We start from the raw sequence: 15,819 nt of genomic DNA, 5'->3' as shown, positions 1-15,819 counted from the left end.
AAATTGCTGCAGGACCTGGCTAATATAGACTAGAAAGAACCAGTTGAACATACATAGGAGTGGATCATAAGTCTTGAATAGTGGGCTTATCAGGAGTGGAATAGTGGCCTTATTCATGTTGAACACTCTCCCATGACACAGGACACCTGAAACTTGTGCTAATATGCTGCTGGGATGGACCTTTAAAGCTTGGACACAATTATGACTGACAGTAAATGAGGTAGAGATGTGAAAGTTTTATTAGAGTGTGGAGGAAGGGATCATTGGACTCAGGAAGGTGGAAATATCAGAATGAATTTTATCATGAGATTGACAAACCTACTAGTCAAGCAGTTTCTAGGATGAGACGGAGCCCTTACTAACAAGTCCAATGATAGCTATTATGAGGGTTGACAGCAAAGGATGCTGCCATGGAACTAGATTCAGTGGTATAACTGGAAATGGAAAATTCCAGAAGAGCAGAGTCCAAATGATGGCACTTCCTCATCAGATGCAAGATGAATATAATTATTTTAAAAGACAACAAGACTGGAGTTGCAACTAGGATACCCTAACCCACAGGGATAATTTGATGGCTAATTACCCATGGACTTCCTAAGCACCAGATAATGAGCTATACTCAAGCAGTAATAAATGCATATTTGAGAACTGTTTGATTTGCATAATCAGACAAAAGAATTTCATCTGGACCATCTGCCTCCAGCAATCTTATTTAATTTCCTCTATCCATTAGCTTTTCCACTTCCCTGGAATACCAACTCATGTCTTCTCCTCCTTCCTCACACCTCCACATGTCCTTGCTTCCCATTTCATTGAAGAAGTTGAAGCACAAAATCTTCCACAAACCCACCTGCATCTGTGCACATATAGTAGAGCTTCTCCTCGAACTATGGATGAAGTGCCTACCCAAGGCCAAACCCTTCCATGAGCACTAGTTCCCACCTTCTTTCACCCTCTCAGAGACTCAAGAATAATAATAATTTATATTACTTGCACTACTCTCTCCTCTATCCTGTCATTAATGTTCCCCTCTTTACTGGATCTTTCTCCTAAGTATACAAACATGCTGTTGCTTCTCCCATTTTTAGAAAATTCTCTATCCCACATCTTCCTATAGTTACCACTCATAGAAAAACTCCTTGAAAGAGTTGTCAGTTCTGACTGTCTCCAATTTCTATCATCTGTTTTCTCCATGGCATTTATCAACATCTGATTTGTTTGCTGCTGTATCCCCAGAACCTCGAATAAGATCTAGAACACATTAAATGCTCAAGAAACATCTGTTGCTGAAAGAAACATTTCTTGAATGAGTAAGCAAATCCCAATTTAAATAAGTGATGTATGTTTTTAAGATGTGCATTACAAGTCTAGTGTCCTATACAACCATCCATTTGCTTTTAAACAATTTGGGTTGAGAAAGGATAGTATTTATTTTTTTATCTTTTCTTAAAATTTTGAGGTCATCTGACTTTGTAAACCAAGGTTCTACCAAAGAAGCAAATTAATGCTATATATTATTAAATGTTTAAAGAAAAAGTTACTATAAGATTTACATTGAAAATGGAAAACTGGGGATGCACAGTGTACTCAGACTCTAATGTGATGCTAATAATTTATATTACTTGAAAATAAATACAGCTCATCTCAAAGTGAATTATTTGAGCAAAAGTAAAATCCTAAATCAGATGAACAATGTTTTTTGTTTGTTCTGTTTTTTGTTTCTTTTTCAGATTAACAAATTTTAAAAGAAATATTCACATTATTAAAAGTAAAAACAATACTGAAATGTTTTTTGAGGGTCTCTCACACGGGGAAACTGAAATTAAAAGAACTACTAATAGACAATAAAATAGATTATATTACAGTTATAATATAGTCCAGGGACTACCTCTTGCAAACAAAAGCAATATGAAAATATCAAAAATAAATAAGAATAAATAAAGTCACTTATATTTAAATTCACATCTATTGCTTGAGCACACTCCAGCAATGTTTTATGTTTTCTCTCACAAAAGTATAAAATTTTTAAAATTTTAAATCTGTCTTCTAAAATTCCACAGACAGTAATATTTTACCTGTTCGTAGGTCCCAACCTTGAGCGCTGTCTCAGGTGCAATTTTTAAAACATTTACACCATTTCCTCGCCAAAGAGAAAGAATTCCGCCTTCTTTTACCATCCGCTTAAACCCATCCAGCAATCTCATTTTCCCTGACTGTAAACTATGAATCTAGAAATAAACAGCAAATTTATCTATTTTAAAATTTATTTTGCTCATAATATAGCATTGATATTATGACTAATAATGATACATATATGTATAAACTTATGATCTTCAAAATAATTTTCATTTTCCTTTAGAGACATATAAAGTTGATAACATTAATTGGCTGTTGTCCCCAAATACATACTTTAATTTCACACAGGAAAAAAAAAGAATTAAACAAACAGGTATAACTTGGTTTTCAGAGAATTTTTTCATATACAAGATGTATTGTTGCTGCTAAAATATTACAGGTTCATTAAAGAGTGCATTGAAGTGGAAGAAAAATACATCAAACTTTCAATACTCCTGGGTAGAGAGGTGTTATTCATTGAATTGTGTGTTCCCTGAAATCATATGCATGTCAAGTCACTTCAGTTGTGTCTAACTCTTTGTGACCCTAAGGACTATAGCCCATCAGGCTCCTCTGTCCATGGGATTGTCCAGGCAAGAATACTGGAGTGGGCTGCCAAGCCTTCTTCCAGGGCATCTTCCTGACCCAGAGATCAAACTTGCATTTCTTATGCCTCCTGAATTGGTGGACAGATTCTTTACCACTAGCACCACCTGGGAAGCCTGAAACTTATATCTTTAAGTCCTAATCCTTACTATCTCTGAAAGTGACCTTATTTAGAGACACAGTCTTTACTAGAATACTTAAGTTAAAGTAATGTCATTAAGTGGGCCCTAGCATCTGAATGCAACGTTTCAAATAATAGCAAGGAGAGATAAGGAAGCGTTCCTCAGCGATCAATGCAAAGAAATAGAGGAAAACAACAGAATGGGAAAGACTAGAGATTTCTTCAAGAAAATTAGAGATACCTAGAGAACATTTCATGCAAAGGTGGGCTCAATAAAGGACAGAAATGGTATGGACCTAACAGAAGCAGAAAATATTAAGAAAAAGTGGCAAGAATACACAGAAGAACTGTACAAAAAAGAGCTTCATGACCCAGATACTCACGATGGTGTGATCACTCACCTAGAGCCAGACATCCTGGAATGTGAAGTCAAGTGGGCCTTAGGAAGCATCACTACCAATAAAGCTAGTGGAGGTAATGGAATTTCAGTGGCACTATTTCAAATCCTGGAAGATGATGCTGTGAAAGTGCTACACTCAATATGCCAGCAAATGTGGAAAACTCAGCAGTGGCCACAGGACTGGAAAAGGTTAGTTTTCATTCCAATCCCAAAGAAAGGCAATGACAAACAATGCTCAAACTACTGCACAATTGTACTCATCTCACATACTAGTAAAGTAATGCTCAAAATTCTCCAAGCCAGGCTTCAGCAGTACATGAACTGTGAACTTCCAGATGTTCAAACTGGTTTTAGAAAAGGCAGAGGAACCAGAGATCAAACTGCCAACATCCGCTGGATCATTGAAAAAGCAAGAGAGTTCAAGAAAAACATCTATTTCTGCTTTACTGACTATGCCAAAGCCTTTGACTGTGTGGATCACAAGAAACTGTGGAAAATTCTGAAAGTGATGGGCATACCAGACCACCTGACCTGCCTTTTGAGAAACCTATATGCAGGTCAGGAAGCAACAGTTAGAACTGGACATGGAACAACAGACTGGTTCCAAATAGGAACAGGAGTACACCAAGGTTGTATATTGTCACCCTGCTTATTTAACTTACATGCAGAGTACATCATGAGAAATGCTGGGCTGGAAGAAACACAAGCTGGAATCAAGATTGCCAGGAGAAATATCAATAACCTCATATATGCAGATGACCCCATCCTTATGGCAGAAAGTGAAGAAGAACTAAAGAGCCTCTTGATTAAAGTGAAAGAGGAGAGTGAAAAAGTTGGCTTAAACTCAACATTCAGAAAATGAAGATCATGTCATCTGGTCCCATCACTTCATGGGAAATAGATGTGGAAACAGTGTCAGACGTTATTTGGGGGGGGCTCCAAAATCACTGCAGATGGTGATTGTACCCATGAAATTAAAAGATGCTTACTCCTTGGAAGGAAAGTTATGACCAACCTAGATATATTAAAAAGCAGAGACATTACTTTGCAAACAAAGGTCCATCTAGTCAAGGCTATGGTTTTTCCAGTGGTCATGTATGGATATGAGAGTTGGACTATAGAGAAAGCTGAGTGCCAAAGAATTTATGCTTTTGAACTGTGGTGTTGGAGAAGACTCTTATGAATCCCTTGGACTGCAAGGAGATCCAACCAGTCCATTCTAAAGGAGATCAGTCCTGGGTGTTCATTGGAAGGACTGATGCTGAAGCTGAAACTCCAATACTTTGGCCACCTCATGCAAAGAGTTGACTCATTGGAAAAGACCCTGATGCTGGGAGGGAGTGGGACCAGGAGGAGAAGGGGACGACAGAGGATGAGATGGCTGGATAGCATCATCGACTTAATGGACATGAGTTTGGGTGAACTCAGTGAGTTGGTGATGGACAGGGAGGCCTGGTGTGCTGCGATTCATGGGGTTGCAAAGAGTCAGACACTGAGTGACTGAACTGTACTGAACTGAACAGGAGAAAAACTATTAAAAATTCCAACATATGGAGGCTGAACAACACGCTTCTGAATTACCAACAAATCACAGATGAAATCAAAATATGCATGGAAACAAATGAAAATGAAAACACAACAATCCAACCAGTGTGGGACTCTGTAAAAGCAGTGCTAAGGGGAAGGTTCATAGCAATACAGGCATACCTCAAGAAACAAGAAAAAGGTCAAATAAATAACCTAACTTTGCACCTAAAGCAACTAGAAAAGGAAGAAATGAAGAACCCCAGGGTTAGCAGAAGGAAAGAAATCTTAAAAATTAAGGCAGAAATAAATGCAAAAGAAACAAAAGATACCATAGCAAAAATTAACAAAGCCAAAAGCTGGTTCTTTGAGAGGATAAATAAAATTGATAAACCATTAGCCAGACTCATCCAAAAACAAAGGGAGAAAAATCAAATCAATAAATTAGAAATGAAAATGGAGAGATCACAACAGATAACACAGAAATACAAAGGATCATAAGAGACTATTATCAGCAATTATATGCCAGTAAAAGGGACAACTTGGAAGAAATGGACAAATTTTTAGAAAAGTACAACTTTCCAAAACTGAACCAGGAAGAAATAGAAAATCTTAACAGACTCATCACAAGCATAGAAATCAAAACTGTAATCAGAAATCTTCCAGCAAACAAAAGCCCACGTCCAGACAGCTTCACAGCTGAATTCTACCAAAATTTTCGAGAAGAGCTAACACCTATCCTACTGAAACTCTTCCAGAAAATTGCAGAGGAAGGTAAACTTCCAAACTCATTCTATGAGGCCACCATCACCCTAATACCAAAACCTGACAAAGATGCCACATACACACACACAAAAAAAAAAACAGGCCAATATCACTGATGAACATAGATGCAAAAATTCTTAACAAAATTCTAGCAATCAGAATCCAACAACACATTAAAAACATCATACATCATGACCAAGTGGGCTTTTTCCCAGGGATGCAAGGATTCTTCAATATCTGCAAATCAATCAATGTAATACACCACATTAACAAATTGAAAAATAAAAGCCATATGATTATCTCAATAGATGCAGAAAATGCCTTTGACAAAATTCAACATCCATTTATGATAAAAACTCTCCAGAAAGCAGGAATAGAAGGAACATACCTCAACATAATAAAAGCTATATATGACAAACCCACAGCAAACATTATCCTCAGTGGTGAAAAATGGAAAGCATTTCCCCTAAAGTCAGGAACAAGACAAGGGTGCCCACTCTCACCACTACTATTCAACATAGTTTTGGAAGTTTTTGCCACAGCAATCAGAGCAGAAAAAGAAATAAAAGGAATCCAGATTGGAAAAGAAGAAGTAAAACTGTCACTGTTTGCAGATGACATGATCCTCTATATAGAAAACCCTAAAGACTCCACCAGAAAATTACTAGAGCTAATCAATGAATATAGTAAAGTTGCAGGATATAAAATCAATACACAGAAATCCCTTGCATTCCTATACACTAACAATGAGGAAACAGAAATTAAGGAAACAATTCCATTCACCATTGCAACAAAAAGAATAAAATACTTAGGAATATATCTACCTAAAGAAACAAAAGACCGATATAGAGAAATCTTTAAAACACTGATGAAAGAAATCAAAGAGGACACTAATAGATGGAGAAATACACTGCATTCATGGATTGGAAGAATCAATATAGTGAAAATGAGTATACTACCCAAAGCAATCTACAGATTCAATGCAATCCCTATCAAGCTATCAACGGTATATTTCACAGAGCTAGAACAAATAATTTCACAATTTGTATGGAAATACAAAAAACCTTGAATAGCCAAAGCAATCTTGAGAAAGAAGAATGGAACTGGAGGAATCAACCTGCCTGACTTCAGGCTCTACAACAAAGCCACAGTCATCAAGACAGCATGGTACTGGCACAAGGACAGAAATATAGATCAATGGAACAAAATAGAAAGCCCAGAGATAAATCCACGCACCTATGAACACCTTATCTTTGACAAAGGAGGCAAGAATATACAATGGAGAAAAGACAATATCTTTAACAAGTGGTGCTGGGAAAACTGGTCAACCACTTGTAAAAGAATGAAATTAAAACACTTTCTAACACCATACACAAAAATAAACTCAAAATGGATTAAAGATCTAAATGCAAGACCAGAAACTATAAAACTCCTAGAGGAGAACATAGGCAAATCACTCTCTGACATAAATCACAGCAGGATCCTCTATGAACCACCTCCCAGAATATTCGAAATAAAAGCAAAAAAAAAAAAAAATTGGACCTAATTAAAATTAAAAGCTTCTGCACAACAAAGGAAATTCTAAGCAATGTGAAAAGACAGCCTTCAGAATGGGAGAAAATAAGAGCAAACGAAGCAACTGACAAAGAATTAATCTCAAAAATATACAAGCAACTCCTGTAGCTCAATTCCAGAAAAATAAACGACCCAATCAAAAAATGGGCCAAGGAACTAAACAGACATTTCTCCAAAGAAGACCTACAGATGGCTAACAAATACATGAAAAGATGCTCAACATCACTCATCATCAGAGAAATGCAAATCAAAACCACAATGAGGTACCATTTCATGCCAGCCAGAATGGCTGCTATCTGAAAGTCTACAAGCAATAAATGCTGGAGAGGGTGTGGAGAAAAGGGAACCCTCTTACACTGTTGGTGGGAATTCAAACTAGTACAGCCACTATGGAGAACAGTGTGGAGATTCCTTAGAAAACTGGAAATAGAGCTGCCATACAACCCAGCAATCCCACTGCTGGGCATACACACCGAGGAAACCAGAATTCAAACAGACACGTGTACCCCAATGGTCATCACAGCACTGTTTATAATAGCCAGGGCATGGAAGCAACCTAGATGTCCATCAGCAGACGAATGGATAAGAAAGCCGTGGTACATATACACAATGGAGTATTACTCAGCCATTAAAAAGAATACATTTGAATCAGTTCTAATGAGGTGGATGAAACTGGAGCCTATTATACAGAGTGAAGTAAACCAGAAAGAAAAACACCAATACAGTATTCTAACACATATATATGGAATTTAGAAAGATGGTAACGATAAGCCTGTATGCGAGACATCAAAAGAGATACAGATGTATAGAACAGTCTTTTGGACTTGTGGGAGAGGGAGAGGGTGGGATGATTTGGGAGAATGGTATTGAAACATGTATAATATCATATGAAACGAATCGCCAGTCCAGGTTCGAAGCATGATACAGGATGCTCCGGGCTGGTGCACTGGGATGACCCAGAGGGATGGTATGGGGAGGGACATGGGAGGGGGGTCCAGGATGGGAACACGTGTACACCCGTGGCAGATTCATGTTGATGTATGGCAAAACCAATACAATATTGTAAAGTAATTAGTCTCCAATTAAAATAAATAAATTTATATTAAAAAACAAAATGAAGATACAAATATTTTAAATATTTGAAGAATATTTAATGTGACATGAAAATATGCTCATTTTAACACTATTAATCATAAAAGCAATAAACAGAATGTAAATTAATTATAAAGTAAACACTACTATGTAAAAAAATATATAGGACAAAGGACAAGAAGAAATTCACTCAGTGTTAATAATGATCATTTTGGATGGTGAGAAAGATAATTTTTCTACTTTCTACTTTTTTACTTTCCAAATATCCCTTAGTAAGCATATACTCACTTTATTTAAAAAATACAATTTTTAAAAGACCAAATAAGTGACTGTAGAAAGTTGAATGTGGTTTTGCTAAAATAGTAACAGTGCTATTTCTTCATCTTATTTCTCCACAAAAATGATGGCTCTCATATTTTAAGTGCAGACTACAATGACAGGTATAATACAAAGCACTTTATAAAATTTTTTAAATTCTTACAATAACCCTGGCATCATAATCCTCATTTTATAGACCCAATTAAAAGAGATCAAGTGACTTTCCCAGCTATAAAGTAAGTAGCAAAGCCAGAATTAAAACCTCGGGCTCTCTGACTCTTTAAGAGACCTGCTTTTAAACTACAGTAAACTACTTCTCACCACACAACACACATCCTTCTTTTGTTCACAGTGTTCTTTTCCAGTTGTGTGAAGCTCACAGAGAAATACTTCTATCAATAAAGGAGACAAGTTCTAGTGAACCCATCTCCCTGTCAAATACATGTATGAATGAAAGCCATGAGACCCAAGCCAGAGTGGCACAAAAAGGGCAGCGTCTTGCCTCTTCTTGCCTCTCATTAGATTACTCTTCTCTTCCATTTCTAACCCATTTTTCATCTATCATAGCTTCTCTTTTTTCTCACTTATTTTCTTCTCTATTTTCCTTTTCTTTCTTTCAATCTCCCACACTCTTTCCCCTCCTATCTATCCAGCCCCCTTAAATCTTTCTCTTTTTTCACTCTTTCTGAAAACACCCCCACTATTTACTCTATACTTTTTCATTCTCCCTAATCCACTCACTTATTTTCATCCTCTAGGAGAAAATTCCTACTCTGTATCTCCACAATACCCATCTATCTGGACACATAGCAAGTACTCCTAAGTCATAATTATTATTTTTCAGCAGCACCATCAGTATATAGATTTGTTGTCTACATTTCTGTTAGGTTCTGAAGTATAAGGAAATATGCTTTTAATCCAGCACCAAGCATATTAACAATGGGCACTTAAAATATATATTTATTCTCTTTATTTTCCCTCTGAGTCCCTTTCCCATTTTTTCATCTCCTTATATGTCTCTGTTTCTGTGTAGCTCTGTATGGTATCCAAATATTTTTCCTTTCCATCTCATTTTTAAATTTTCTACCAGGCCTGGTCGCTGAGGAAGCCAGCTCTTCTATTTCTACCTGCAAACCAGATCTTTCAATTTCTGTTCTTTTCTAAAAGCTAACTGAATTTAGTCACCTCACAGGATACAATATAGGTTACATATGGAATCAAACGTACAGAAGAATGATAGGTTATTTGCCTTACTGTCTTATGCCAGTTAACTCACAGTGTACAATTATAACTATTCAGCTTATTTTCATAGTGTCTTGGAAGCGATCAGCTGCCTCCAGATGGAGCTGAACATTTCCTTCCCAGCCACTGGTTGCTCATTTGCTAATGTGAATGATGAACACAAATGTCCTACCTTTTGAGGGAAGCATATGGACATAGAAGTTGCTGCTGATGCTCTGGGAGAATGGGAGGGTTATGTGGGCCAAATCAGTGGTGGCTATAATTAAGCATGGTGGCTTGACCCATGGCCATGTCCACCACTACTGAGGAAGAAGCAATCCTGTTATAGACCAAAGAGAAATGGAGAAAGGAAGTGAAATCTGTTCAGGGTTGCACTCTGAATGCCAGTGTGAGTGTTCTCAACTTGGTTATTGCAAAAATGAGATATTCCTAATACTACTGTGCCTCACTGCCTGGGACACATGCACACCCGCCCCCCTCCAAAAAAAAAAACAGCCAAATCCACAAACTTTTCAGTCACTAAAAAAGATGATGTTCACCAGGATGTTGTCAGAAATCCCCTGAACAAAGAAGGTATGAAACCCAGGACCATAGTACACAAGATTCAGTATTTTGTTGCTCCATGTGCACTGCAACACAGATACTGGCATAATACTCTGAAGAAATAGCATACTAAAGAAAATAAGGAAGAGGCAACAAGAATATTATGAACTTTTGACCAAGAGAATGAAGGAAGCCAAAGAAAAACAGGAGCAGACTGCCCAGAGATGGAGGCTGTCCTCTCTGAGGGCCCCTATCTTTAATTCTGAGTAGTCAAAAATTTTTATTGTTTTTTTTTTTTTTTTTTGGCCACGTGGCATGTGGGGTCCTACTCCAACCAGAGATTAAACCCACATGCCCCACACTGGAAGTGCAGAGTCTTAATCAATGGGCCACCAATAAAATCCCCCCATATATGATTTTCTGAGTCACAAACAAACAACATCATATAGCACCAAAAAACACTATTCATAATCCATTATCAAATATCACCTATGTTACCCAAAAAGGACAATAAAATACCCAGGTATGTAAATTTAATTACAAATTTAAATTTACTAGATTGTGAATTGGTCTTCCCTAGTGGCTCAGACAGTAAAGAATCCACCAGCAATGCAGGAGATGCAGATTTGATCCCAGGGTCGGGAAGATCCCCTGGAGAAGGACATGTCAACCCACTCCAGTATTCTTGCCTGGGGGAGCCTGGTGGGTGTAGTCCATGGGATTGCAAAGAGTTGGACACAACTGAGTGACTAACACTTGCTTACTTACTGAGATTGTGTATTATTAATTTTGTATCATTGTAAAGAAAGTATTCAGCAAATATTAAATTTAAAAAGAATTTTTTTGGCCACAGGGCATGTGGGATCTTATTCCCCAACCAGGGATTGAACCCACACCCCTAAATTGGAAGTAGGGAATCTTAACCACTGGACTTCCAGGGAAGCTCAGCAAATATTAACTTTTAATTGACACTTAACAGATTAAAACTAAACCTGCACTATCTTATAACTACTGTTGACAATCTATTAATCAGTAAAACAAAATTAGATAGCATTACCTCTAAACAGATATTAGTCAGTAACACACTCCTAGTAACTTATTTTCCAATTCTTAGAAATACTATTAGTACATAAGTAGATTAGAACCATGCTATTATGTTAAGTTTCAGGGGCTCAAGACACCTAATAAGTTAGACTAATTGTATGTCTTAACACTTCATTAATAGATTTAGTTATAATCCTGAGAAAAAATTTCTAAGAGTAGTTCTATTATTATTTCAAATAAAAATTAATTTTAAAAGCATCTGAAAGAAAATTAAGGCATCTTTTAATATTGAAAATAAGAAAATTTATGTTTTCAGAAAAAATGTAAAACTTCAGGGAGAAGTAGTTTGAAATGTGCCAAAACATTTCTTTTGAAAATTATCAAGATTTTTTTCAAGTTACCTTAATGCTTAAGGGCTAAAGTGAAAACTACCTGCATCATGACCTTCAAGCGGTCAAAAGGTGCCGTGCACGTCCTTGCAACTCCACCAGCTATCCCTCCTGCCACCAAGCGCTTCCACCAATTTCCAGAATGTTTTTCCTGTTCAGTAATGTCATCTGGAATAGCTATGCTCTCCCCTATGTCAATCATCTGATAAAACGTAAAATAGAATTAGACGGTCAAGTGTAAACACTTGATAAGTAAAAGGATAACACTGTACAAAGACCAAAAACCCAAAGATTATGTTTCATATCTCACCTCTTGTTAATGAAGATTGACAATATCCTTAGCACTTGTACTAGACCAAATAATTTCTAATAGCACATTCATGTATTGATTTAATGTAATATCCCAACTGGAGGTTTTAGTTTTAAATTCTCAAGCTATTTAGAGAATTCTCAAATATTAGACTAATCTCTTTCATAAAAAATCTAAACACTCCATGCAGGGATGATGTCCTAGTTATGCAACATAGTGTCTGCTACACAGTAAATAAGGAATAAATGCTTAAAATTTTTTTCTCTATTTTATTTCAAGTTCTCTCAGATTACACTGTACACTTACTTAATCTGAGTCAAAATTCAAGAGTAGCATTTTATATGTTTTCATTTCTTTCTCTATTATTTATACTGACTTCAAATGTCAGTTTTCTTTTTAAAAATCTGAACTCTAGCAAGTTTTGCATTTCACTTCATTTTCAGTTATTGTACATGATTTTGCTAAGACTATACGTTTTTGTTAAATGTTGAGGCAATGTGGTTCAGTAGGAAAAGGGCCAAATTGGAGCTAGGTTCCATTACTTATCAATCATAGTATGTGTGTGTTAGTCACTCAGTCGTGTCCTACTCTTTGCAATCTCATGGACTAAAGCCCGCCAGGCTCCTCTGTCCATAGGATTTACCAGGCAGTCATAGTGAACAAGTCTTTTCTCTGCTTCTTAGTTTTCCGACTTTCATTTATTCATTCATTGAGCACCCTCTTTCCAAGCACCACCTCACCTCAGTGCCTTTGTTTTTTATTTCCCCCCTGCCTAGAACATTTCTCCTTGGCTCTTTCCATGGCTTCCTCCCTAATATGTAGCACAATCTTAATTAGTTCATTTCTATTTCATGCTTTTTCCTCTAGAAGGTAACCCTAGTAGGAGCATCAAACTGGTCTCTCTTGTGCATTGATAAACCTAGCACCTTGGTCAGGGGAGATAACAGTGTTCCCTAAGTGGTGATTGAATTAGTGAATTAAAGTCCAGGGCCCTGGGCTACATACTAGTAATGTAATGGTGCAGAAATCAGTTTCTGCCCTCTAGTCCTGAATATTCATTGGAAGACCTGATGCTTTTGAACTGTGGTGTTGGAGAAGACTCTTGAGAGTCCCTTGGACTGCAAGGAGATCCAATATGTCCATCCTAAAGGAAATCAGTCCTGAATATTCACTGGAAGGAGTGATGCTGAAGTGGAAGCTCCAATACTTTGGTCACCTGATGCAAAGAGCTAACTCATTGGTAAATGTCATGATGTTAAGAAAGATTGAAGGCAAAAGGAGAAGGGGGTGGCAGAGGATGAGATGGTTATATAGGATCACCAACTCAATGGACATGAATTTGAACAAACTCCAGGAAATAGTGGACAAAGGAGCCTGGAGTGCTGCAGTCCATGGGATCACAAAGAGTCTGACACAACTTAGTGACTGAACAAAAAGAAAGAAGCCAAGTAAAGCAGATATTTTAAGGATGGAGTGATCAACCAAATCAAACACAACTTAGAGGTCAAGTAAGCTGAGATGTAAGAATGGACTACTGGAGTTGGAACATGCAGATCATTGCTTCAGAAGTCACTAAAAAGAAAGCTTGTAAAGTTTCAGGTCAGAATGGGGTCTAACAAAAGATTTTCAAAATCATTCAAATTAAAATTATAATAATATTCTATTTAATATTCACAAAATTGTCCAAAATTCTGGTCAGATAATAATAACTACTTGCAAGCATACAGAGCAAGAGTAATTTTAATCCATCACTGGTGAAAACAAATGGTACAAAAATTCTGGCAAATACTTTGATGTTACCTAGTGAAAGTAAATACAAAATAGCAATTCCATTTCTGTGTATATGCCCTATATTCCTAGAAAAAGTCTTATTCATGTACACCAGGAGACATATACAAGAAAGCTTCAGTTCAGTTCAGTTCAGTCGCTCAGTTGTGTTCAACTCTTTGCGACCCCATGAACCGCAGCATGCCAGGTCTCCCTGTCCATCACCAACTCCCGGAGTCCACCCAAACTCATGTCCATTGAGTCGGTGATGCCATCCAACCATCTCATCCTCTGTCATCCCCTTCTCCTCCTGCCCTCAATCTTTCCCAGCCTGTTAAAAAGCAGAGACATTACTTTGCCAACAAAGGTCCATCTAGTCAAGGCTATGGTTTTTCCAGTGGTCAGGTATGGATGTGAAAGTTGGACTATAAAGAAAGCTGAGTGCAGAAGAATTGATAGTTTTGAACTGTGGTGTTGTAGAAGACTCTTGAGAGTCCCTTGGACTTCAAGGAGATCCAACCAGTCCATCCTAAAGGAGATCAGTCCTGGGTGTTCATTGGAAGGACTGATGTTGAAGCTGAACCTCCAATACTTTGGCCACCTGATGCAAAGCTCTGACTCATTTGAAAAGACAAGAAAGCTTATTGCATCATTATTTATAATGGAAAAAAATCTAGAAAGGACATGAATGTTCAACAATTGTGAAACTGATTAAAATATATATATATGTATTCATACACTGGTATACTATGTGAGAGAAAATGGATAGAATACAGTTACAAACATCAACATAGTTTAATGTAAATAAGTAGAATGTTAAAATACCATATACAGTTCAAAAATAGGCAAAATCAAATAATATGTTGCTTATACATACATACTTGGTGCTAAAAGTATTTAAAAAAAGGAGAAAAATGGTTTACAGAAAATTCAGTATATTGGTTAACTCTTGGTGGAAGTAGAGGCATATGACTGGGGAGGACACAAGGGTTTTAAAGTAAGGAGAATGCCTATTTCTTAACCTGGTAGTGAGTACATTAGGGTTAATGATACAATTTCTAATTGTACTTATGTCATTTATACTTTTTTGTATTTGTGCTGTTTATGTCACAATAACAAATATTTTATAAAAACAAAAATAACATCTACACTGACTTCTGCACCATTTGGCATGTGTTACTGCCAGACCAACTCTTACTTTCAGACAAAGGCACTGAATTGTGACAGAAGAAAAGGCTTGGTTTTATGAAATAGCAAAAAATAAAAATAGAAATGGATGATGCGATGACAGTTTAAATAGACATTTCAGAAAGAGCTTCAGTGAAAGAATGCAATGATATGGGCAATCACTAGAAGAGGAGGCATGGTCAAGGGTATATTTTTAAATGAGAGAAATTGTAGTGTTTTTGTATGCTTATGGGAATGATAAAACAGAGATGCAAAAATTGATTGTGACTGAGACTACTGCTCAACAGACTCTATTCTCTTTTTTCGTTTTGTGACAACCCAGTCACATACACATTCTGCATTTTGCCTGGGTAAATGGCCACCCAAATAGAAACCACATTTCCACACTTCCCTAGGAGCTTGTATAGACACTAGTCTAGATTTTGGCCAGTTAGTTATGAACAGAGTAAATATGTACAACCTCCACTTCACATCCTTAAAAATGAAGCAATGACCCGCTTCAACTATGCACATGAGGACAACATCTTGGAGAACAGAAAGAACCAGTGGATTTCTCAAGGCTTTCATTAAACAGAGGTACCCTATCAGCTTAAGCAAGTCTTACTATTACAAATAAGAAATAGATTTCTATCTTATTTAAGTCACTGTCTTTGGGATGTTGTTGCTATAGTTTCTTATCTCTCATACTGATGATGCAGGAGAGAGGGAACAATAACAGGAGTAAAGTAAATGAGAGTAAATGAGAGGAATCCAATCCAATGCCCAGGTACAGCACTTGACATGGGAAGTTTTCAAGTATATCATACCATAAAACTGACAT

General features: G+C 36.9%; 1 protein-coding gene across 1 annotated transcript in view; it reads right to left on the bottom strand.

The window, feature by feature from the left end:
• The window catches only part of LOC120856754 (calcium-binding mitochondrial carrier protein SCaMC-1-like), an 84,149-nt gene that overhangs the window by 21,211 nt on the left and 47,119 nt on the right, over positions 1-15,819 (bottom strand). Inside the window, exons 5-6 of the mRNA XM_040232172.1 lie at positions 11,778-11,936; positions 2,076-2,228 (exon numbers count right to left, since the gene is read on the bottom strand). Of these exons, the coding sequence (XP_040088106.1) occupies positions 2,076-2,228; positions 11,778-11,936 (312 nt within the window). The remainder of the gene's footprint in view (positions 1-2,075; positions 2,229-11,777; positions 11,937-15,819) is intronic.

Source organism: Oryx dammah, unplaced genomic scaffold, assembly GCF_014754425.2.
Source record: "Oryx dammah isolate SB20612 unplaced genomic scaffold, SCBI_Odam_1.1 HiC_scaffold_28, whole genome shotgun sequence".
NCBI classification, from domain to species: Eukaryota; Metazoa; Chordata; class Mammalia; order Artiodactyla; family Bovidae; genus Oryx; species Oryx dammah.
This window is presented reverse-complemented; position numbering and strand designations above follow the sequence as displayed.